Consider the following 25,181-nt stretch of genomic DNA (forward strand, 5'->3'; position numbering starts at 1 on the left):
TATTAGAGACATGAAACAAAAGCTGTTCAGACGAGTCTGTCACACTATCATACCCTACAAATCATGAGCAGTTTTGTTTTGCTTATATTAAAAGTCATTTCCAGTGAATTCTTTTGATGTGCATCTATCCTGAACAGTGGTTATTTTGTGGTTGCATAAACCAGAGGTGACAGTTCGCATGTAACCTTTGCTCCTCTTGTGTTCCCTGCCTGGTCTGACGTCAAGTGTCTGCTGGAAGTGAGACTTTGTGTCTTCACCAAAGTACAGCGCTGAGGCTATTTGTTCTGAGTGCCTTGGCCATATGGGCAGCTGAAAGATTTCTTTTCGCTCAAAAACAACTTGGCAAACAATTTCCCAGTGAGAAACCTTTTATGATACTGTAATGCAGCCGTAGTGCAGGGCCTGTTTGAAGTGAAAGGTTTGTCAAGGAAGCCGAGACTTATTTTTAGTGTCATATGTGGCCTTTGGTCAATGTCTACCATTCTTCAGGAAACTAGGAATATGCAATATTTTTTGATGAAGAGAGAGGAGGAACGTTCATTTCTGTCTCAAAAGGAAAGCTCGCAGCGTCAGAGAACTTACTGCTGTGGAATTATCTGTTCTTTAAATGTGTGTGGTTGCGCTTTTTTTGGTTTGTTTTTTGTCCCAGCTTCCTAAAACAATGTTAGCAGGCTGTCTACATAATGTTCACCTGACATGTATATGAAGAGGAGTCCCTGGTGCTTAGGACAGTTTTAAAATTTGGCTAGAAAATCCTTACGTATAGGACCTGCTAGATGGAATGTGCTGTGATGCATTAATTTAATAACATGGAGTAGTTCAAGATCAAATTTTCATCCCTGGACGAAGAGGAATTAAAGAGAGCTGGGTCCTGTGAAACTCACTTTGAGTTCAGGAGGCTTCATTCAGGCCCTGGGACTTTGGCCTCAATAAAGTCCGAACTCAAAATGACTTTGACGCAAAGCAAGTCTGAAATCACTGGAGTATGACGCCTTGCTCAGGATGCCTCCATAGCCGTGAGCATCCAAGTTGTGATAATGATCCTAGATGTTAAAAGTTCCTTTTATTAAAGCTTTACTAGAAGTAAAGAAGTAATGAGTAACTAAAAAAAGTCGCTTCCGCTGTTATTTAGCATTTAACTAGACAATTTCTATACAGGCTTATTTTATGGGCCAGCGTTTTATAAGCAGTACCAAACATTGATTCCTTCCTTTCTTCAAATATTACACTTGGAGAATTTTAAGCACTGTAATGGCCTAAAACTTTGTGTTGTCTGTTAGCTTGTCCTCAGGTGTGCAGGAGAATGAAAGATTTGAACAGTTAAACTAAAGCTTTAAAATAGCAACTGTACTTTGCTCCCGTGACTATCATAATCCATAATTTCAGGCTATTTGACATCTGGAATAATCTTGATTCTCCTTCCCATCCCAAGCACTCCTCCAAAATGAACACTAGACATTAAAATAAACTCCCCCAACTCTTGGAAGACGATAAAATAGGACCAATATCAAACTGGTCAGCAAGTGGTAGTTTGCAGAAGGGACTGGAACAATATGGCAAAGTCCCTCTAGTGCTTTGGCTGTTATACACTATAAACGCCGGAAAAACTCTTAGATTTTGTACAGCTCTAGTGTGAATTACCTATGGTTTATGCATTGGTCTGGATTTGCTATTACAGTGATAAACCCTGATTATCATTCCTGGGTAAGAATAATGAATTACAAACAAGGGGAAAGGACACCAATGCTTTGCTAATCAAGAAAAACAGATGCTCACTTATTACAGGCATTGTGAGTCTTTAGGATACTAATTGGAGTTGCTGTTGGTAACAAAAATAGTGTTTGTGTTTGAGGATTTCCTGTGCTTTTGGAAAGGATTAAAGTACAAGGCATATTAATAGAGATTTGGGGGGAGGGGGAAAACCCCAAACAAAATACTCATCTGAATGTTAACTACAGGAATAATATAAGTTGTTTCGTTTTATGATGGATACCTCTTAAAAAAGGGAGCTTGGATTCACTTTGCATTTGGCTTCTTTTTTTCTTTTTTTTTTTGGTTAAAATACAGTCAGGTTGTATATTGAGTATTCATATTAGAGCTCTGTTCAACTGTTATTCTTGCAAATGTGAGAACTCTATCTCCATTTTTTAATGTTTTCTAACTTAGGAAAATGCAAATCCATTACATCCTACTCTTAAATATAAATAAAGTAGAAGCAGAACGTACATCAGATTTATAATGAATGGTTCAATGCTGAACAGAGATGCTTGTCAAGCTAGGGTGAAATCAGGGTGTATTATTTTCTTGAGCCTATTTGAAAACCAGCTTGCATCGCATCACGCTGCCTCTGCTCCCCAGCCTGAATGCTCAGGTACCGCTTACAGCTCATCAAGTCGGGGTTGCCTCTCGCACGAATCCTCCTTGGTGAGGGCACACTGGGAGCTTAACACGTTTGCCTCAGTGCTCCTTCTTTCCCTTGAAATATGGGAACAGCCACCTGGTCATGCAGTATTTTGGATATGTTATGTCATCCCTAGATCCTAACTCGTGTCTCTAGAATGACTGAGGTGTTTATGCTACTTGATGGCTACGGGATTGATAATGGGCTGAGGTGCTTAGGTCAGTGGTTCAGCACAGATCGAAGGGAATTGATACTGATATCAGCATGCTGATGAAATAGCTCTGCAAGAGAGTTACAGTAATTCATTTCAATCTGAATTATTATCTTGCTCTAGCAACAAAGGAGATGTTTCACCATATTGACTGTTACCGTTCCTGGGGGAGAGGCCAAAACCTGTCAGGAATTTGACACTGACTGACTTTATTGCAGAGTTGTAATTTGAGATAATCTTTGACTGTGGGATTGAATACTGGAATAGAGGATATTCTCTCAGTGTTTTAAATAAAACCTTCCATAGTTAAGTAAATTCTTTAAAAAAAGAAAACAAACAAAAAAAACACCAACAAACTAAGAAGTTGCTTATTCAATGTCATATCAGTTTTAAAATCATTGTATTTATTTGTTAGGTCTTCTCCTGAAAATGTCAATTTGTATTTCTTCTTGGTCACTTCTCTGCTTATAGCAAGTAAGAAATAATGGCAAGCTGGACTAATTGCATTATTGGATAGACATTTAGTCTTTTAAATCCAAAGCAGTAATGACCTATCTGAAGACGTGCTGAGGTAAGAGAGGCCTCCTGGACGTTACTCCCTGTTAAAGATGGAATAAGAAAACCAGTATAGTTTTGCTTAGGAAAAGCAATGTGCGGGGAGGTTGGGATAAAGCAGAATCTTGGAGCGGAGGTGAGACCCAGCAACCCTGGCTCCACACAGGGAGCGGGGCCAGGTGCCCTCCAGACACTGCTAGCCCCCTCTCTCAGGAGCTTTTCCAATTGTGAAGTTGCAACGCTAATACTTCATTACCATCTGTTCCTTTCAGACATGTTGAGGTGATTAATTTGTCTTCTTAAGCCCCTTGAAAATGAAAGCAGTCTATTAGTGCTAAGTAATACTGTTAATTGGCAAGAGAGATGAAGGCAGCATGTGGGTTTACGAGCTGGAAATAAATAATTCTAATCAACTCCTGCGGCACCAGTCAAATAACTTGGTGGGACTGGCTGCGTCAGTCACTTGTGTGGCTGTCGCCTTTCAGGGGACTTCAGGACTTCAAGAGTGAAGTGAGTTTTGGTTTCTGTTTTCTTTCTTTTCCCTCTGCTCAGAACTATGGATCTGGAATTAAAAACACAACGTGCCTATTATGCTTCTTTCCAAAGCCTTGCTATTTACACAGGTCACAAGATCCAGCTGACCCTCCACAAATCAGGAGAACCTAATGCCGGTGAGCCAGTGCGTGGAGCCCTGGGACGTGTGCATCTGCGAGTACAGCGTGTCTGCTGCCTTCTCCTCAGCACCCCACTGCCCTGCCCCACGTGCTTTGTAAAGGGGAAGAGACGGGTAAGCTGTGTGGGTTAGTGAGAATTCTGTTCCTTTTCTCGCTCAAAAAGAAACTTGCAGACAGAAAATCTGCCCAATACAAAAATGAGCGTGCCCCTTTTTCACCTCTGCATTCTGGAACAAGTGTATCCCTTTTCCATGGGGCAGCACCCCTGCCCTGGGCTTAAACCAGTGCTGTGGAGTCATTTCTCCTTCCCAGATCTCCTTCATGAGACAAAGTATGGTCACTTGTGGCTTTTACTGCCAGTCTGTGACAGTGAAGGCAATGGTGCATGTCCTTTGCCATGGTCACTTGGATGTCCAGCTTCCATCTTTCTCAAGCTGTAGAGTGCTGGATCTTGAGCTGACAGCCATCACATGTACCAGGGCCAATGTTTTCAGATAGCAGAGTACTAAGCTGTAGCTTGTAAGTCTTTAAAAGCATTAATCCTATCTAATATGTGACCTAAACAGATGTCATCTACCTTATTATCAGCCTTTCCGTATACTACGGGCTACGCCACTCAGACGACATGTGAAGGAAGCTTAGAAAACAAAGGGGGGAAACGCAAAGGAGGAAACAACACTGCCGACCTCCAGCCCCTTCCAGCCACCTCCTGCTTGCTTACGGGTGGAAAAGACGATTCCAGCATCCCCGGTGTGGCGGGCGGCTCAGCGGTGTAACGAAGGAGAGGTTTTGTCCCCCCATGGTGTTAAAGGTAGTGTAACATAACGAATCTGGGTCAAGTGCTTCCGTGAACTCCTGTGGGCCAGGATTACGTCTCCGAGCTCCACCTGGCGCTCAGCAGCTGTGCTCACCCTGGCAGTATGGAACCGCTCTTGCTTCCCTGCCTTTTCTGGTCCCTGCTCACCTCCTACAGTTTTGACTGTAAAGCAGAGACGGGGTCACAGCTCCCTGCACAGTGACCCTTGTGGAACACCCTTTTGTTGGTGCTTTCCAGCACACAACTGCTGAGGAGCAGCTCTTCGCAGTGCAGGAATCACACAGAGCCATCCAGGCTTGGGTGCCACGGTCTGACCTGCACTGTACCGCCCTGACAGCGACGGCAGGAGCTGGCGTTTCTCCCCCTTCCCCTGCCACAGACACAACACCCTCGGTAATGACACATGTATAAAAAGTCAATCCTTTCATCTCCTCTGATTGCTTTTTGCAATGGCCGTAGGTAATTTTCTTACCCTGGCACTGGCTGTAGTGCAAACTGATTCACCCCAGACTGGGGCTGAGCAGAAGTTCCTGCATGAAGGTAAATTAAATGCTGTCTTGTGTTCACATTGTCTGAAAAACCCTACAAATGCCATTGCCTCAGATAATCCAATTTTAGGAACGCCTGTATTAATTTGAATTCGTGGCGTGATGGGTTATGCTGTAATTTTTTCCTTGTTTTCATAAATTTTATGCTTTTTTCAGCATCAACCTCAGTCTAACAGTAGAATTAGGGGTTAAGTTAGTGCCACGCTGCAGTAGCTGCTTTCTTGAATAGGATCTTGGAAAAAGATGACAAGTGTTTCTGAGAAAGCAGAAAGAGACCTGTTCTGATTGTGTGTTCATCAACCCACTTCTCCACTTAAATAAGAGCAATCCGTAGAGCCATAACACAGCATAGTTGTCAAGTAAAGCAGCCCTTGTGCTTTAAGCCCGCACTGAGAGTCCTTTCTTGCTCCAATTTTGACTGGAATGTGTGTGTGTGTGTCTGTGTGTCTGTGTATGTATATGGGGGGAGGAAAGTTCACAATATTTAGTGACCAAAATCACACAGCTCTTTCACTACAGGCTGAATCTATGTTTGTGACAGAACAAGTTTTCTGAAGTAGGTTGAAGCTTTCTAAAACCAGTTTTAGGTCAGTTAAAATTGTTTGAAATCCCACGCCTGCCTCCCTCCCAGCGCGAGCCCTTCGGTGCTGTGCTGGAGCACTGACACCAGGCCGTGCCCGGGGACGCGGAAAGCAGGGATGCGTATCTCCTCTGCTTTCGCTTCCTTGCAGGCCCTTCCCTCGTGTGTGAATACGGGTGTTTGTGGTGGGGCCAGGGCCCCACTTGGGTCACCAGGTCTGCTGCCTCCCTGCGCCCTTTCTCCTCATTAGGTTCTTATTTAAGTTTTTTGCTATTTCTCTCATAGAAAAATGGGATATCTGGGTGTTATATGCCTTTAGAGAAAATAAAGTACTTCTCTCTATTGGGGATATTAAATTTGGAGGCTCCTACCCTGTGCCAGACACCAACTTTTTCCTGTATCACTTTCCCACCTTCCTGGCATCGCAGAAGCCAACCGTCTTTTGCCAAAAATGATTAATAATAACCTTGCCTAGTTTAAGCTCATCTCAACCCTGCCGTAACAAGCAGGAGGTAATGAATGATCTGGAGAAATACGTTGTGCAGGACCAAGTGCTTTTTGTGTATTGGTTTGTTTTCTAACTAAAATGCAGAGTGAGTCCCTAGGAATAAATAGTTTTTCAGAGATAATGTTTTGACACTAAATCAAATTCATTCATGCCCAGTTATTGCACATTAACAGCTCTCCATTAGCCTGCACCTGAGCTGTTCTCCAAGCAGCCAAACGCAAAGCAGCTGCCCCATCCTGAAAGCCAGTCACTTGCAGGCTCAGAGGCACAGGGGGGTTTAACCCCAAAACCCAGCTCTTCAGGAAACCATAGGTGTCTGAAATTTTAGTATTGAGCCCTACACTTGCATGGGAAACCTTTCCATTACATTCTGATTTCTTAAACTTACAGCATTTTTAACATCCCAGTTGTGCCAGGCAGTTAGTTAGTCAAAAGATGACTGTGTGGTGTGTGCGGAACATGACTAAGGTTTATGTTTAATATTTATCTCCTTTCTCAATATTTCAAGTTGTAGGAGCCACCAAGTCTAGGATCAACGAACCACTGTTGGGATGTGACTTTGCTTATGGAATGTATTTCTCTGTGTATTGTGGACTGTGGCAGAGGGTATTTTCAGCCAAACACCGCAAGGAGAATTATATCAGGCACGGAAGCAAAGCCGCACTCCTGGCCTTGGCAAGTCCTATTACAGGGATGCACAGCCCTTACGACAATTTTTTGGTTGATGTCTTGGAAGAGGTTGCTGATGAAGTCAGTAACACGCTTACTGACAAATAATACTTTGCGTTGGCACGTTTTTGTGTAGCTATTGGGCCATTCCTGCTGTCCTGCTGTGGTCAAGGCTATTGTAACCCACAAAACATACACGGGCATTCCTCTCGTTTGCAAAGCACCTGTGAGTTGCGGTACCTGCCCACCATACCTCAACAGAGCGTGCTTTCCACTTGATAGGTGGGAAGACATTTAATTTCTGGACATCAAAGAATCTCCTGTTTCTGCAAAAGGATACGTGTATATGAAGTGGTTGCTGTTTGAGATGCATCTACCGGCTGAAGTTTTGGAGGGTTTCAGAAGGGAAACATGAATAGCAAAAAAAAGGCAGAATAAACTGGGTGAGGATTAAAATGGCCATACCCATGGTTTTGTTTTAGAGAATACGTTGGGACCCTTAGGAAAACCTACTTGCCCAGGCATCTGTCACACCAAGATGCTGTGTTGACAAACACCTGGATGTGTGGGTATGTGCTGGCCAACGTGTCTGTGCATAGGGTATGGGGGCCTAATACCTTCATTGCATACATGATTAAGTAGTATGCAAATAAAGGTATTTCCCTCTACAATCGCTAGTAACCCCTATTGCAGAAGAGAGAGCATTTCTGTTATCATGTGTTAAACCTGTTCCTTTTTTCTGTCCCTCTACTCAGGGACGACACTCCTTTGGCTATAACATCTGTTGTTATTTTTTGCGTTGATAGGTTTGGACCACAACAAGTAAGAGATTTGTTCACGCCTGTGGCAGGACCCTTATTCTCAAACACTGGGTCCTCACTGCAGTCCTTTGCTTCCAGAAGTAAGTTCTGCCTTTGTGTTTGACTTTCTGGAGAAGCTACAGAAAACCTTTCTGGGAACCTCTATAAATGAAAGATGTGTGTGGAGTTAGGTGTATTCTGTGCTTCTGTTTCATGGGAAGTGGGACAGACTACATGCGGGGTAGACAACTAGCAATTTTAAAAAGTCTGCAGAAATGAGAAATTAACTAGAGGAAGGAAAAAGGCTGAGTGTGGGGTGCAGGAAAAGGTTATTAAAACGTCTCCGTAGAGTCTATATATGAAATCATTTGTTTGGGAGTTCAAAAATATTTAGTTTATCTCTGGCATTGAGGTAGCTTGACAAATTAAGCAAAGATCTGAGGCAAGTAAATACAGCGCAGAGAGCTTTGAAGATCCCCTGCAGGGAAGCAGAGCCTTGGACTTAAGCACAGCCGACTGCCGCCCCGCTGGGCTCCTTGGGCGGGTGGGTGGCTGCGAGGTCGGTCTGGGCCATGGGCAGGGCGAGTGCCGGGGGAAGGCTGGGGACAGATCTGGCGCGCAGCCGTGGGACTGAGTGCCAGGTCACGGCCTGCCTGGAAGGGGACCAAGGACAGACATCAGAGAGGACGTGAGGGAGGGAGGGCCGCACACCCGGGCTGGCAGGGACAATGAGAAAACTGCCTGCTTCCAGCAGCAGGGCTCGAAGCATCTGGCGATTCCCCCGGGAGCTGCACGAATTGCCCTGACACAGACAATGACGACTCTTCCGGAATTTCATACTCCACTTTGGGACCTTTGCTGTCTCTGAGAGGAGCTGCTGTCGGCTTGTTAGACTGCCTTGGTATCTGGCTTCACCTCCAGCTGTGCTGTGCGTGCTGTGCCGTGCCGCTGTCGGGGTGCTGCCCTTCTTCATTTCCCTTTTAAAAGGCAGTGATGTGCTCCTTCGCTGTGCGGTAGAGCTACAGAACAGGGAAATTACATTACAGGGTGTTAAACATAGAAGTTAATGCAACTGATTCTCTTCAACTAAAGGGGAACCAAAACCATTCTTTAAGAACATGTGAATAAACCCCATAAAATTCTCTATAAAATCATTGCAGCAGAGAATGTTCCTCAAGTTCTTTGTGTTTTGGGTGGCACAGAGTAGCACAGTTTGTCAGTACCTAAGAACTGCAGGAAAAGCTTTGGCTGCTCTATCAAGGCTCGTGTTTCAAGGGGGTGTGGAGGGATGGATCCCACCCTGCCCTTTATTTTCACACTGCAGCCGAGCAAGGAAGAAGTCTTGGAGTGTACAAAGGGGGTCATTAAGCACTTTTGCCGAATCAAGGCAAAGCCAAGTGGTGGTGGGGCTTTATGGTGCAGGACTACATGACTCTATGTGATTCTGTATATGAGTGATTCCCGTTTGGCAAGAAGTAGTACTGAATTTTGGGTACAGCAGCACATTATGTGATGTCATACACTTCCAGAGGGAAAAAGTTGCATGCGTTAACTCTCATTAACTATCTTTGATGTGTATGTAGCCCCCTTTTACACATCCGAAATGCTTCTCTACATACGTTGGGTGGGGGCTCACTGTCAATACTGATACGCATTTTTATCCAGCACTGAGGAACAACACAGCACATAAACCTTCATCTTTGCTACCATTTGAACATGGGGAGATCATCTTGTTTTTTTTTTCTATAAAATCACATCTCTACCCAACCTTTTGCCCCTGTTTTAGCAGACTACCACTTTGTTCTTTGCTCAGGCTAATCCCATTTTAAATTTCATTTTTTTTATCTGCTATGTAGGTTTGGGTAAAAAGGCACATCTGGTGCGGCTAAGGGTATGGCAGAGGGAGGAGAGGTGTGTGCTCCTAGTGGTGGGAGGAAAGAGCCCATTACAAATATGCATATGGTTCCTTACTCTCACATTCCTTTAGGGGTGAGATGGAAGATGTGTCCAACTGGCGAGTCCTCCTGGGAAAGCACAACCTTAGCCACAACGAATCCACACAGAGACTGTATTGCATGAAGCAAATCTACCAGCACGAGTGGCTCCATGAAAACCACACAAACCATGTGGATTATGTGACTGCCTTGGTCAAGCCTATGGAAGACCTGACAGCACCCCGCTTTGCCCGCTCTGCCTGCCTGCCCAGGAGGGGCTGCTCTCTTCACTCGGGACAGTCCTGCTGGGTCACTGGATGGGGAGACACAACAGGTATAGTGCACTGCTGGTTTTCAATGTCAGACAGGATCGGCACTATTTTCTCTTAAATCCAAATACACAGAGAAGGATTATATAGCACAGCCTGTGCCTCCTACGTGCGTAGATGAAGAAACCTGAAATGCAGGTTCCTAGGGTAACAGCACAGCTGGGATTAGGTGCCAGACTTCCACTTTCTCTTAGGTCAGCGTCGAATTATTTGTACTCTGGCTGCAGCTGTGAGCCCTACCCTCGAGTAAGATCCTGTTCAAAAGAATGGCTCCTTGGTCCATGCCCAGAGGAGCTCCAGCACATAGGACTTGGCTACCACATGTATGCAGAGCTGCACAGCTGCTTAGGGTTCCATTCGAAGCCCTTTCTCTGTTTTAAGTACTGTGCAAACACCTACTAAAGGCAGCGCTCCACAGCCAGGGGTTCTCAGGGCTGCTGGCTGGGTGGTCCTGGAAAGGTGGAGACCTCCTTGCCTTCAATCGCTAAAAGCGCAGGCAGCAGCATTTGTTTCCCAAACTTTCAGTAAGCGTGGTGCACAACAACTGCTGATTGTCCCTAACCCTTTGTTATTGCTTCCCCCTTTTGCTGCCCTCCAGGACAGTAACTGCATCCTTTTCCCCACTGAAAACTGCGATGGCAGGTATTAGAAGTGCTCTGCTGGGCTTCACGCTTGGGGAAAGACGAAACCAGAAAACAAAGTACTGTGTAAGGCCAGACCAAGCAGTGCACGCAGGGCATTTTCCAGTGGGCACGAAAACGACCAAACCCTGGTGGTTTGCCGCATCCCCTGACATCTCTGCTTCATCCTTCCCCTCCGCTTGGCTTTGCCGCAGGGGCGGACGGTGGCCCGCCGTGGTCCCAGCCTCTGAAGGGCCGCCAGGCTGCCACTGGTGGCCTCCAACGGCGCCCTGGGGCTGAGGCAGGCGGGCGGCCTTCCCGTCGCCACCGGGGAGAGGGGGGGACGCCAGAGGTCCAGGGCTGCTCCGGGGGGAGAGGCCCTGCCGGAGCAGGGTGCCTGGGGCGGGCGGCCGGGCCCCGCTCCCTCACAGCCCACACCGCGCCCGCCGCCGGGCCGCCAGGGGGCGCTGCGGGGCGGCGCGGGGCGGGGGCGTGCTCTCGCGAGAGCTGCCGTTCGGTGCCGGGTGGCTGCGGCGGCGCGCGGCTGAGGGGGCAGCGGCGTGGCGGAGGTCGGTGAGCTGAGGGGGAACGGCTCGCCTCGGGGGGGACGGGACGGGGAACGGCGACAGAGGCGAGGTCCCCCGCCGGGCGGGCGGTTGCGAGCAATACGTGTGTGGGACACAGGCGGACACGAGTTCCCCAGCCGCGGCCGGGCGGAGGCGGGGGGGTAGATGGCGGCGTCGTTAATTTCTGTGAGGGATTTCTGTCAGTTTCGCCGCCCGCTTCGGGCTGGTTTAAGAGAAATGCGCGTCCCCGTTCTCCGGGAGGTGGTGGCCGGGTGTCCCCGCGCCGGGGCGGGGAGCGCGGCCCGGGCAGGCCGGGCTCGGCGGGGCCCGGGAGGGAGGTGTCCGGCGGCCCGGCCTCCCGCTTCGGCTGCCGCCAGCAGTCGCCGGCTGGAGGTCGTGCAGGCGGCCCGGCCTCGGTCGCGCATGACCGGGCAGGAAACTCTCGTTCTGTGGTGGAGGCCTGACATTGATCCAACGCGAAGGGCGTGGGTTGATTTTTTTTTTTTTTTCCCTGATCTCGCCTTCTTTTTATGCCTGTGAGACGTTAAGCTGCTAGCACGCCTAAAGTCATCGCACTCCTCGATCGAATACTCGGTTTTCAAAGGTTGTGGAAGCAATAACAATCGGAGTTAGAAAGGATCAGGAGTTGTCGTGCACCGTGTGTATGGAAAGTGTGGAAAACGACTGCTGTTAGGTAGTGGGTAGGTGGTTTGAGCCTGAGCTTTCGGGGATTTTGTTAGTCATTCTTTCAGCTTTAAGCTCGGTTTTTGTGACTGGGATTAAAGGGAAAAGCTGACAGAGGAACAAGGTTGTCTTTCGCTGGGGTTTTCGGTAAATTATGCGGTCGCAGGAGGGGAAAAAAGCTGACATTTAAAAAATACTGTTCATAACTCTGCAAGTGCATAAGGTTGCATTGATGGATATACATAGAGCGTGGCAATGCCATCTTTGGGGCCATAGGCTTCAAGCAGAGCAAGGGATTTGCCAGTTGTTTCCCAAAGGGATTTAAATGCAAAAGTCTGAAAGATGGTCGTGTTGTAATGTAAAATCTGTGTTAAGATAACAGCGTGTCTTTGCTGTTCTGGGATGTCTGCTTTGGTATTGTAGGTAATTATGGCATGGTGATTTCAGGCCATCATATTTAGATATTTTGTGATTTTATTTGTGTGCCTGCTGTTCTATACTTAAAAAAGACATTTACGATCAATGAAATAAAATGCTGATGAGACTTATTGTCTCAACTGCACTGGTGACTTGCGACTCCTTGGAACCCGGCTCTTGTGAAGGCATCTCAGTACAAGTGCTTTGTGCACTTGGCCGGGCTCTTCCAGGGCTAAAAATAGGCTGAAAAGGCAGATCTGTGTGTTCAGGTTTGTGGCATATCCAGTCCGGTGCAGACAGGTAAAACCTACTTGAATTTTAGGAAACGTATCACCTGAAACTTTTTTTTAATTATTATTGTTCCGTAAGATGTTAATTTCACTTACTCAGAACTGTTAGCGGTACTTTTTTCTGCATGTGGCCTGTGACTTACGAAGTACGGTGGCACACAATTGTTTTGAACTAAAGTAATCTCCCCCCCAGCAGACGTTCTGCACAGATAGTGGGTCCTGGTGTTGGTGCTGTACTGTATAAAATGCTTGTTATGCTTGGATGTAAATGGAAATGTCTGAGATTCAGCTTGTGTACTTAGGGTACTTCACTCCCTGACCACAACTCCCACATACCTAATTTGGGATAGTTACTTAAGAGGAACTACTGTTTTTCTGGTGGGATAAAATGGAAATGAAGAGTGATTTCAGTTCAAACAAGCCAGCTGGTTTAAAACCACATGAAGTCAGGTCACAGAGACCTTTAGAACAGCCTTGTCCTGCCAACTGAAAGAAATCATTCCACATTTATAAGTAGAGCCTGTTTGGTTTTGTTCCGTTCAGAAGCTTTTCCCCAGCAGAGGCTTGGCACAGCCATCTTTTTGAGGTTATTCAACACCCATTTGAGGTGGAAAACAATGATCTTCCTGGGTGCAGCAGGCATGGTTGTGCTGAAAGTGAAAAGCTGGTAAAACCAGTTTTCTGCTAGCCTGTTAGCAGATTGCTGGGCAAGGAAGGGTTGTCGTCTCCTCCTCCTCCGCTCCCAGCCACTGATATTTAATTATAATCTAAATTTTAAAAAGGATTTTTTTTTGTCCAGCAGCTTCTGATAATAGAAGCAGGAGAAGGCTATGGGAAGTGGTACCGCAGGGGTGGCGGCAGGCAGACAGTTTGGAGGCTGGAGATGGTACAGAGCGCTGGGAGGAGTGATGCTGTGAGCACAAGTTTTAGCTGTGGGGTCTTTGCAGGGACAGCCCTCCAGCCAGCCTTTTGGGTGTCAACAGAAGCAGGCAAAAACCTCTCTGCAAGGACTGGTAGTTATTTTGCAACTGGGAGCAATAGTATTATCTTCCTGCCTCGTTTGGGCAGTTCTTTTGGTTTCATAGCTATACCTTTTTTGCGGATTACATGCAAGTGCCTACGCGTGCTTTCCCCTGCGTGTGAAATTGTGGAAGCAAGGGGAGACACGATAAGAATTGTGTGTGTAGGTGTCATCTCAGTCCCGCCAGGAGCAAACCGCGTCCGAGCGGTTTGTTATCAGGCGGATTTCTGGAACTTGCAGGTGCAGTGCTGGACCAGGGACCCTCTTGGTGCAGGGGGTCTGTGCGTGGCCGGGGACGGAAGGTTTGATTTGGCTGCTGTGTGTCCCTCGGTGCTGCCGCAGGAACGCGCGCCGGACGCCTTAGCGCTCGCCTGTGCTGTGTTGCATTTATTGCACGAAGAAGGCGCTTTGCCGGCCTTCCGAAGTTGCAAGAAACTGTGGTTTTGTTGCAAAATTCTCTGGTTTTGCGGTTTAAACTGCCGGCGAAGGCAGGAGGCGCTGGGTATTTTCGATAGGGGAGGCTGGCACGGACGTGCCCGGTGCCGCTCCCGCTCCCCGCCCCGCAGAAGGGCTGGCGGAGCGGCGCGGCGGCCGCCCCGGCCCAGGCCCCCCGCTCCCTCCCGCGCCCCCGAGGCGGCTCCGGCGCCTCCCCCGGCCGCTGCCGACGTGCGGGCGCGGCCGGGCGCTGTGGCGGCGGGGCGGGGCCGGGCGGGGGCCGGCTGCCCGGCGCGATAAGGAGCGGGGCTACGGGGCACCGGGGCGGCCACCAGCGGCTTCTTCCCCCGCGCCGTGACCGGGTCGCCTGTAACGGAAAGGGCTCTGTAAGCAGGGCGCTGCGGAATTGCTGCCTTCGCCACGGAAAGTAAGTGCAATTTCAGCTGGTTTGAGGCGGGGGGGTGTGCGTCCCGTGACCCATACCCGTGGTGGGCTGCCGTCCTGGGGATGGAAACGGTTCAACGGTGTGGAAATGGCCAAAAATGGTGATTGCAACCATGTATCCTGTTGCAGAAGTAATTGTATTTTGTTACTGTTGAGCCTAAGCCTATGATCTCGGGTATTTCAGAGCATGGGACCCGAAAACGTCTTAAAACACCTCGCACTGTTTGGTGATAATCGGGATGTGAGGAAATGGGTGGTTACCCCTGCTTGTTTTTGTTAGAGGCTTGTGGAAATTGAAAAGAAGGATGGATTGGCTCTCATCCTCAACTGTAATGTTAGTTTTATTGGGTAATTTTTGACAAAGCTTAAGGACAGCCATTTTACAAGAGCTGGCGGGCTGCAGGAGAGCAGCATTCATTCTCTCTGTATACATTTGGGACTCTTGCAATCAAATGAAAAATCAGAAAAGCAATAAATGCAAGTATTTTCAGAGGTCATTCGAGGAGCCTGTGTAAATTCCTTAAATTTGACTGTGCCAGTATGAAGTTGCTCATGCAAAGTGTGAAAAAGTAGCATTTCTCCAGGCATTAAGTCCAATTCCCTAGTGGCATAAAGTCAGAAAACACAAAAATGGCAATGCAGCATAGTTTGGACTTGGCATTTGTAGATACACAGCTTAATGTATTTTTCACAAAACTCTTATAAGTACATTATCTACTGTGTGAGCAAACATGGCAATTACATTTAGCCTTTCAGACTTTGATCATTTGTTATGTAAGAGTACGATGAATGAAATAAGAAAGACCAATATGAATTTTTTGTTTACTTTTGAGTATGTGACAGCTTTTAATATATCTAACATCCGTGTTTTCTTGGCAGGGTATATCTCTGCCATTGCATTAATACTTTTAGATTATATCTGACAACTAGGGCTCGCGCTTACGTTTTGACTGTAGGTTGTACGTGAGAGTTGACAAGCAAAATAAAATCTAAGGGCTGTTATGAAGAGAAAGCTTCCCTTTTATTGAACATCACTAGCAAGGCAAAGATCATGAAATCTTACAGAACTGAACCTGTGAATGAATTAGAGTATGTGAATACAAGGGCAAAACTGGCATTCATAGAACAGAATGGAGAATGATGCATTTTGGACTTCTGCACCCTGTCTATAATTTGGTGTAGAATTAACATAAGCTTAAAACATAAATTGAAGTTGACTTCTCTTGTAGTTGTGTTCTGTGCTTCCTAGAAGATGAGGCGACATGGTGAGGATGGGATTGAGTTGGGTGCAGGGTCTCGGTGTGGCTGCTGTGCCTGCTCCATGTCTCACGGCTGGGGGCTCTGGGGAGCCCCTGGTGTGGAGGGATCCAAGGGAGATGCAGCCTCTGCCACTGCCTCACAGCAAACCTGGCTTTTCCTGTCAGCTTCCACTTGCGAACCACTCCTAGCCCTCTGCTCTCTGAAATACACAACTTATATGTATCTGCTGCGCCTTGGCAGCAGATCTACAGAAGGATTTTTGGGTTGCAGTTTATATGATCATGGAGCTTGGAAATTGCAGCCTAAATAGCTGTTCAGTTGCACAAGCTCCATGGTTGTCTTGTCATATTCAAAATACTCTTTTCAGTTCCCTCCAGAGGAGTGGTAAAATCGATGAAATATTTAGATAGTACATGTGTAAACTTTAAATAATTCTGCTGGGGATTCCCATAGCTGTCACTGATGAAGAATTGTTTTAAACAGACTGTTTACTACAAACCTTTAGTTAGTGCTTCAGGGATCCCATGAAACTTAACAGGAGAATAGAAACTCTTCAGTAACAAAATACCCACCATTTAGAAAAACTGCTTATATTGGCACTTCCCATTTTTACTAAAAATCTATATTTAGCTTTTTTCCCTTACTTGCAGAATCCTTACCAGTGTAACTTCTTTAGAAATTTTGTATCTGAGCCTCTTTTACTTGAGGATATACCGAAGTTGAGTAAGTTACTGTGGCTGTGACCAGGACAGAAATAATGGGCAGTGGCTGAAAGTTTTAGCCTTTGCAGCTTGGTAAAGAGCAATCTGTGTATCAGCACTTCATTTTTTAGTCCATCAAACTGTATTAGAATTTTTGTTTAGTTAGAATTAGTTTGTTTAGTTAATTTAGTAGAATTAGTTCGTTTGCCTGCAGCTGAAAAAAAGTGTGTCTGAAACAGTTCCTGCCCCTTGAGGCCATCCTCCCCCAGCCCCGGCAGAGCTGCTGAACCTCGCCTGAATCAGCCCTCGGCTGCTGGAGTTTGCTGGCTAGACATAAAAGCCAAAGGGAGGTGGATGGCAGGGGAGGATTGCCTAAGCTTCTGCGGTTGAAGCTGTTGTCAAATATCTGTTGGTTTTCCTGCGATTGTGCAAAATCTGTGGGCTGAGGCATTTGAGAGACCATTGTCGCCCCTGGAGAAAGCTCTATCTATGTTTAGAGAACATGCATTGGTGTAGGGTCTTAGGGGTATTTTTGTTCACCTTTATAGTGGAGCAGATGGTTCTTCATATGATGCCCTTCCTCTTCCATTAAAGAGGAATAGAAACTATTATGAAATATTTTTTTTCGTTGTGTTTTAGGAACACTCCAAGAATGAGTCCACCACAAGATAGAAGTAGAAATTCCTGCAGCAGTGAGCCTCTGGTGAAGTGCCTTCAAGCAAAGAAGGACTTGGAAACAGCTATATCTGGAATTGTCAAAGCTGAACAACAGATTAAAGAGAACTGGCGGGAGGTAATTTTAAATTCTTTTAAAAAATGTTTTAATAACTAACATGATTTTACTGCCAGTTTTTATTATTCCAGAGTACTTTCTATTATGATGATGGTCTGAAATTTTCCTAAAGACTTGCAAGTGTCTTGCTGTGTAGTTTGGTCATGCTTTTGATAAAGGTATTACTAGCTTAGGCACGCAGAATTTACTAAAGCTGTTGGTTGAAACATCAGAATAGAGAGATACTGTTCTTTGATACTTCTTTAAAGGTAGCCTTGGAACTTTTACTACCTTGAGTCATGTGGTGCTGTGGGTGACTGTGGTTAGTTTTTGAGAAAGGAATTGCTCCAAACATACCACTTCTCTGTGACAAATACTGTTTTGTAATCAGCACAGCATATGCTTGTTCATACTGTTTGACAGATGTTCTAGAAATGGCACATATTACCTTACAGGTAAAAGCCAAGATTCACAGCCACATAAGCCGGCACCTGGAATGCCTGCGCAGTCGTGAAGTTTGGCTGTTCGAGCAGGTAGATCTCATTCAGCAGCTGAAAGAGGAGGCGTTGCAGCAGCAGGCGCAGCAGCTCTATTGGGTAAGAGCTGGTTGCAGATTGTTGCACTGGCATTTTTAAGTAAACTTTCTCCTTGCAAGTATTTTCTCAATTTTAATCTTAGAAGCCAAAACAATATCATGTGTTTTGTCTTCCATGCAGTATTTGGGACAATTCAACTGCCTTATTCATCAGCTGGAACGCTCCTATAGTAATGAACTTGCAAACCAGATTTCAGTTTGCTTGGAGAGGTAAATATATTTTATGATGCAAGTTATTTTGACTTATGAATTTAACCTGATTTTTGATTCTAATAGAACTAACTCACTGTTTCCACGTTTTTAATGGTTCTTAGAAATAAGATCTTTAAAGCAGTCTGAGATAGGATTCCTCTCATCTTTTTTACCCTAGATTGAAAAAACAGGACTATAACGAGCAATGGAGGTACTCACTTGTTCAGATTATTTCAAATATTAGATGTTGATGGCAATTGAAGTAAGAAGGAGAAACTTGTGTTTTGCTGGCTATTTATTCTGTTCTTGATATGTGGATAGGAATCTCTATGCAAGTATTAAAAGTCTTTTGGTTACCTAATTAGTGCTAAGTCAGCTTGGAAGCCTTTTTATGGAATAATGCACTCATTCCCAAAAATGACAGATGAAGAAGATTGTTGGGTTTTTTTCACTTTTTCTTTTTTTTTTTTCCCCTTCACTTAACTATCATCTTTCTTTTTCAGACTGGGAAGTCTGACTCTTAAACCAGAGGAGTCTTCCATCCTGAATTTTGAGGCTGACACATCTTACCTTCGACAGGCTATTACCTCATTTGGTTCAATTAAAACGATGGTAAGCAACCAAGACTTGCCTGGGTTGGAATACTTGAAAAAAAAAAATTTTCTTGAGGCAGTAGTGCAATGTATTCCAAGTGATATTTGTACTTTTAGTTATAGCTTGAGTGGATCTTGAATGAGTCATACAGTTTTAGCTGTATAATATATACACAGTGGTTTATTAACTATTGCATGTAGTTCTGATTTTGACTGAGTTTAGATCTAGTTACATACAGGTTATTTTAATATATTTTGGCAGAGACTGAGGGAATGATGATTGTATTCGTACTCCACTCCAGCAACTGAAAATTTGTTATGGTTTTCTTTAGATATTGTATATCTAAAGAAAAGTTATACAGAGCGGATGACTTTCTGCAATACAAATATTTTGAGATTCTTATGTAAGCAGCGTATCTCTTGTATGATCAGAGAAGATTCTCTTAAAGGAAGTGGACTGAAGGTAGTATTTTTATAGTAAATCTTTCTCCATTCTGTTTTTAAATGTTGAGAGAACTGTTAGCTTTACTTTGCTTTACTTCTGCTTTATTGTAGAATTCACCCTAGAAACTGGACAAAATTGAGATTTAAATTAACTTTTCTTTCCTTACAGCAAACCTCAGAGAGAGAGAATACTTCTCCCTGGTTCCCAGGGCAGAATTGTGCCCTAATGAACTGTGAGCAGGTAAGATTAAGACTTGTATCTGTGAATGTTTAATTGTATTAAAGGGAAAGGAGAAGTCACGCACAGTATGTAAGCTTGCTTGAGTAATGACTTCTGTTTCTTTGTTAAGATGTTTGAGTAGCCGGTAACAGTCGCTGTGGTCAGCATTAGTGATCTGATGTTCTGGCTGCTCCAAGAACAGACGTGCAACAACATAGTATGAAAGTGAATTTGAAGTGTGACTGTCAGTCAGAATTTTTTTAATTTAATATTTCTTGATGTTGTCAAGTCAGGACTTGGAACTGTCTGATTCCTTTTAATGCAGAAATTAATGGTTAATCTTATGTTGGGCTCTGCACAGAAACAGTGTCAGTGAAGGAGGGTAGCAAATCAGTAACGGGAATTGTGCTCAGAAGGAGGGTTTTGGCTGGTTTATGCAGGATTATGGCTGTGTCGTGGTTTGACCCCAGCCAGCAGCTAGGCACCACACAGCTGCTTGCTCACTCCTCCCCAGTGGGACACGGGAGAGAATTGGAAGAGTAAAAGTGAGAAAACTCATGGATTGAGATTAAAGACAGTTTAGTAGGTAAAGCAAAAGCCGCGCATGCAAGCAAAGCAAAAAAAGGAAATCATTCACTGCTTCCTGTGGGCAGACAGGCGTTCAGCCATCCCCAGGGAGACAGGGCTCGATCATGCGTGATGGTTACTTGGGAAGACAAAATGCCATAAATCTGGACATCCCCCCTTTCCTTCTTCCCCAGCTTTATATGCTGAGGGTGGTGTCACATGGCATGGAATATCCCTGTGGTCAGCTGGGGTCAGCTGTCCCAGCTGTGTCCCCTCCCAACTTCTTTTGCCCCCCAGCCCACTCGCTGGTGGGGTGAGGAGCAGAAAAGCCCCTGATGCTGTGTGAGCGCTGCTCAGCAATAACGAAAACATCAACACTGTTTCCAGCACAAATACAAAACAGCCCCATACCAGCTACTGTGAAGAAAATTAACTCTACTGCACCAAAACCAGCACAGGTACATTTATCAGAATTTTGTGTTGTAGAAGGCGTTGCTTCCGTTTCTTGTCATTTGCTCTCTGAAGAATCTGGGATCACAGAACTATTGGTGCAGTGGTTTAAAGTCATACAGGCGACTGAAGATTTACTTTTTTCTTAATTAGAAGGGACTTTTTTTTCTTTTGGTTCAGAAATACTAGTGCATGTTGAGTGCCTGTTGTGATGCTCACCATAGGTTGCCTCAGCAATTAGGCTTTCTCATAACCAAGAATGTTCTTTCTCAGCAGAAAACATTGTGTGGGACAGTGAGCGCCTCGCTTGCAGACTGGCTACTTGGAAGCAGACCTGTGGGCGTTTGCCAGGCTCCGTATGTGCCCAGCACCAATCTTGAAGAATGGGTTACACAAAAATGTGTGTCAGAGCCCAGCCAGGTACGCCTTTTATGCACTAACCTAGTTTTTAATAAAGGGGAAAACACCGTATCCGATTGCAGGCAGAATATGGTGGGAATTGAACCTTCTGTAATTCTCTTCACTCTGCCTCATGTTCAGCTTCTACTTTTGCACTTACTATCAGAATTCTCCAAGCTCTCACTGTGTGAATGGTTACTGAACATTTGTCTTTTAGTGTTAATACATGCATTTCAATATGTCTTTACTAGGATTTAAATTCTTCCAAAGTCTGTTATTTTGAGCAAGCGTGGGGAAATCTGAAAGACTTGGAAAACTGGCTCCTGCAGAATCAACAGCGTGATGCTGCTGGGAAGATGGACTCCCCGGGCCGCAAGGACTCCACCTCTACTTTCAACTCGTCCGTTTCCGCTTTTGAACAGGTGGAGGAACTAGAATCCCTTGGACAAGAAGAGATGGACCTTTCTGACTGGCTGCTTACTCCTGACACAGAAAATGGAAGTAGTGCTGCTTCAGATGAGAAATGGAAGTATGAATTCAAACCTTTTAGGGAAGAATTCAATTTGAATGATTGGCTCCTCAAAGCTGAAACATGTACCAGTTGTCGTGGCAGCCAGATCAAAAGTGTGGAAATTGAGAACCTGGGAAATCTGAAGTGCCTGAATGAGCATCTTGATGGAAAGAAATCAGCCGCTGCATCTGCTGTCAATGCTTGGCTGCTTCAGCATCCCCAGGCCCCATTGAAGGTGGAAGATGTGTGCAAAGCTAACGACGTGTGTGCCAGCTTTTCAGAGTGCGTGTGTGATGAAAACTGTGGAAAAGAGGCTCTGTGTAAATGGCTTCTGAAGAAAGAAGGGAAGGATAAAAACGGAGTTCCAGTCAGCCAGAAAGATGTACCAAGCCCTGAACAGGAGAAGACCAAGTCTGCTGCCAGTTCCTGGCTTAACCCCTCTCAGCAGCTCACAGGGGAACCTGTTAGTGCAGAGAAAGCGGATTATTCAGCAGAGATCGCAGAACCCTTGAAAGTATTGCTGGAAAGGCCTCTGACAAGCTGGCTAGCCAAGTCTGAGCACAAAGCAGAGAGTGCAGAAGAAAAGGCGAGTAGGGAAAAAGCAGATAATAGTTTCAAGAGTCCTTTCCTAGACCTCCTGGCTCCATTCCACCTCCCCTTGAACGTAAACAGTTGGGTGTTGACTTCAAACAACCTAGAAAATGCTAATCCGCCTCCAGCGGAAGATAAATGGCTTCTACGCAAGAAAGCACAAGTGAGCACGTTCCTAAGTTTTTGTTATTGCTGGGTCTTAAGCCAGTGTGTCGGGTTTATTGTTTTACTGCATGTAATGCCTGCCTTCTCTTCCAAATTCATAGCTCTTCTGGGTAATACTGACAGTTTTTGGGTTTCTTAGCTCTTTTAATGTTTTCAGTGATTATTGCTTAGTTACTTAAGCAGGTGAGGCCAGCGTCCAACCCAAATGAAGTTAACATGTTTTACTAAATGAAGAAAGTATTCGTCTCAAAGACTCAGAAGTCAGTTTTATTTCTTATTTAACACTTGACAGAATTTTAAGATACATCAGAATGTGTTTATGTTTGGAGATAGATCAGTAATTGAGGTGACTTCTCTTTCAGGATTTTGGCCTTCCTACAGTTTGTGACCTTTTTGCATGTATGAAACTCAATGGAGATAAAGAAAAATGGCTGTATCGGACTCCTTTACAGGTAGGATGCACAGAACGCCTTAGAACAGCTGAGCCTGAACATAACGCGGGGGTACAGAATACAGATGCTGGCAGCTAACTGTTGTCTTCAGAGTTCTCTAAATGTGATGTTTAACAGTGTTGTGATTTCCTCCCCGTAGACCTTTCTAACAGCTTGGACCATTCTACTTTTCCATTATTCCTCCTCTTTTGATCACGAGCCAGGGAGGGAATTACTTATGTTCTTGAGTAAATCACTCTTCAACTGATTGATACTTGGTAAAATCTTGCTAATTTCTGTTCTAACTAGAACATGCAGTTAATGTCTAAATTTCCAGGTTGCTTCTTTCTTATCTTGGTAATGTATTTACAGCTGATGACGTGTTTTTCCTTTCTGCTGAGATAACTCTTTTATCATGGTTTTTGAAATTCATGAAAAAAGTCCTTCTCAGCAGGCAGACTTCAAACCCTGAAAGGCAAGATACTCAGTTCCAGGAAGTATTTTAGTATGATTTTTTTTTATTTTTTTTATTTTTTTTTACCCAGGGCGCCTTACACCTGTTTTTTTTTTCCCAAAAGTGTTGCTTTCTGTTTATTAAAGAGGATAACCGAATTTTAATTTTTTTTAGATGTGAAGAACTGGAAGCATTGAAATCATCCCCTTCCTGCTGATCAATCGCACATCACGCTGAGTGACTGCAGCCAGCTGAATTCTTGTGTTTGTGTTTGGCCATCTGCTTTTTCTTCTAAAATTATAACAAAAAGAAAGATTCCTCATATAACAGAGTTACGGTGCAGAAGATGCCTTTTTGTTATGATTAATTCTGAAATGTAAACCCACTGAGCATAAGCAATCCGATACTCTAGAGGTGTTAGTAAATTCGTATCTGTTATGGGACTACATGAATCTTCTTCAATGGGTTGTCACTTGAAGTCTGTTGAAGCCAATGCAAGTACAAAGCAGAATCTCTCTGGTGCTGTGAAACGTCTGCCTTTGGCAGGGAGTTCCGAAGTGTTGCCTTTCCTTTCAGCTGCTACGACTTTGTCATGCGTTGGGTTCCAGCTTACTGGGGTTGCAAGGTCACTTAGGCTGTATTTGGAAGCAATTTCTTTTACTGAGCAGTTGCTAACTTTAAAGGTTTCATTTGCATCTTGTATTGGTGCATCTCCCGGCTGCGTGTGTGTAGTGCTGGTTTTGAAAAAAATATGAATTTATGGGACCTGACAGGGGAATTGGTAACTTTAGTTTTGAATGAAAACTTCTCTGGCAAATTTTTGAGCCATTTAGAGAACAGGGCACGGTGTTAACTTTCATGCGTCAGTAGATGAGATCCTACCATGTCCCCAGCATTTAGTAACTATTTGAATTTCACTGAAAAAGCTGTAAGATGAAATGTGTACATTTTTGCTAGTTTTGATAATTCATAATGGGCTTTTATTGACTAAACGACTGCAAAGCAGGCATCTTAGCCACATAGTATTTAAAGGTAATTATTTGGGGAATTAGATGCCTTCTCATCAGATTGATGATATGCCGTTTAATTGGGAAACACTAACTTGGCAAACTGCGTGGCTCCCACTGATCCATTTTAAAGATATTTAAGCTGTGGATTTCCGTGTTGTTCTGCATATGAAAGCAGGGTCGGGTAACTCTGATCCCTGTAGCTGTGGACATAATATGAGCAGTACCTCTTCAGGTGTTTAGCATTTTGAGCCCACAGGAAGGAGTGCGGAGATGTTGGATGGAAATGCGGATCCTGCCCGTCAGATTGCATGAAAAACTGTGAAGTTACATAGTTTCTGGTGCAGCTTATACTCACTTAACAAATTGCTCTTGGGGACTAGAAAAACAGCCTCCCCTTCTCCCCATCGCTGCAGCCTGCCTGGCAGCAAGAGTGATTTCAGTTCTTCACAACGCGGTAGGAAGGAAAATATTAGCAAGATCCAACCTTGGTCTCACTTCTCAGCGTGATCACATTCCTGTCTGACAGAACCTGTGCATTTGGTTAAAAATAAGTTTTTATCTGAGAGGGGGACACTGTGCATCTGAAACCAGACCCTGAAAGGGCTTAATGTCAGCGGACCACTCGAGGCTTTCGTACTTCCATAGTTGAGGCTTTACGTTTTTGAAGTTCACTTTCCCTTGGAAGGTGTCCTTGTTGCTGCATGGGGAGACTGCAGGGTGACTAACTCCAATAACGGCCTCATTTGCTTAGCAGTTGAACTTACAGGAAGGCGACTGACGTGCAGCCCACCTCTTATAATTCCTTGTAGTTGTCATTGTGTGCTACTTTGTCAGTTCATTATGAGCCTTTAAAACTTGGGGGTATGTATTCCTTTACTTACTCAACTGACTTATCATAATTGATATTTATGTAAAACATTGATTAGTCTTTTCCATTAAAAAATAATTGCAACCAAAGGTGTGGTATGTCTGCTTTGCAAGATGGTTAACAGGAAGTGCTGCGGCGCGTTGCCCTGTTAACTCCTGCTTGGATGGTGCTGCAGCTGTGCTTCCATCCCCGTGCTGGAGTCGCAGGTTTTGGCTCTGCGTTTTGCCCCCCCCCACGGCTGCACAGACCCCGCTCTCCAAGCAGAAAACCCCAGCACCAGGTACGGCCTCGGGGGAAGCTCCTCACTGTCACTGCACCGCAACAGTCCCACCACACAGGGCTGCTGTGCCCCAGTCACCCCGCTGCTACTGGTTGCTGTAAGAAATACAGATTTAGACAAAATGACATGTTTGTGTCTTATCACTTTAATACTTAAGGAGGATTTATGGACTTAG

The 25,181-nt window shown here is 45.0% G+C and overlaps 1 protein-coding gene across 7 annotated transcripts; it reads left to right on the plus strand.

Annotated features, from left to right (window-relative positions):
• The first annotated feature begins 11,118 nt into the window (after window positions 1-11,118).
• On the plus strand, window positions 11,119-24,815 carry NCOA4 (nuclear receptor coactivator 4). Of its 7 annotated transcripts, none has more exons than XM_074591533.1 (10): window positions 11,119-11,215; window positions 17,104-17,257; window positions 17,692-17,832; window positions 17,953-18,041; window positions 18,527-18,635; window positions 19,230-19,301; window positions 20,571-20,717; window positions 20,948-21,961; window positions 22,326-22,415; window positions 23,023-24,815. In XM_074591533.1, exons 2-10 carry the CDS (start codon window positions 17,117-17,119, stop codon window positions 23,026-23,028), a joined length of 1,809 nt encoding a protein of 602 aa, XP_074447634.1. In that variant the 5' UTR covers window positions 11,119-11,215; window positions 17,104-17,116; the 3' UTR covers window positions 23,029-24,815. The 7 variants fall into 7 exon arrangements, with proteins under 7 accessions (XP_074447634.1, XP_074447637.1, XP_074447631.1 ...); XM_074591536.1 differs by having other exon boundaries at window positions 20,574-20,717; XM_074591530.1 differs by lacking the exon at window positions 11,119-11,215 and adding an exon at window positions 11,386-11,697.
• Window positions 24,816-25,181: the final 366 nt, after the last annotated feature.

Source organism: Larus michahellis, chromosome 6, assembly GCF_964199755.1.
Source record: "Larus michahellis chromosome 6, bLarMic1.1, whole genome shotgun sequence".
NCBI lineage: Eukaryota > Metazoa > Chordata > Aves > Charadriiformes > Laridae > Larus > Larus michahellis.

Bases quoted from the DNA above. Each gene is read 5' to 3' on its own strand.
- NCOA4 (XM_074591530.1), top strand. From the start codon at position 11,450: ATGCGCGTCCCCGTTCTCCGGGAGGTGGTGGCCGGGTGTCCCCGCGCC. The intron at 18,042-18,526 runs GTAAATATATTT...TTTCTTTTTCAG, and splicing joins ATTTCAGTTTGCTTGGAGAG to ACTGGGAAGTCTGACTCTTA. The intron at 19,302-20,570 runs GTAAGATTAAGA...GTTCTTTCTCAG, and splicing joins CCCTAATGAACTGTGAGCAG to CAGAAAACATTGTGTGGGAC.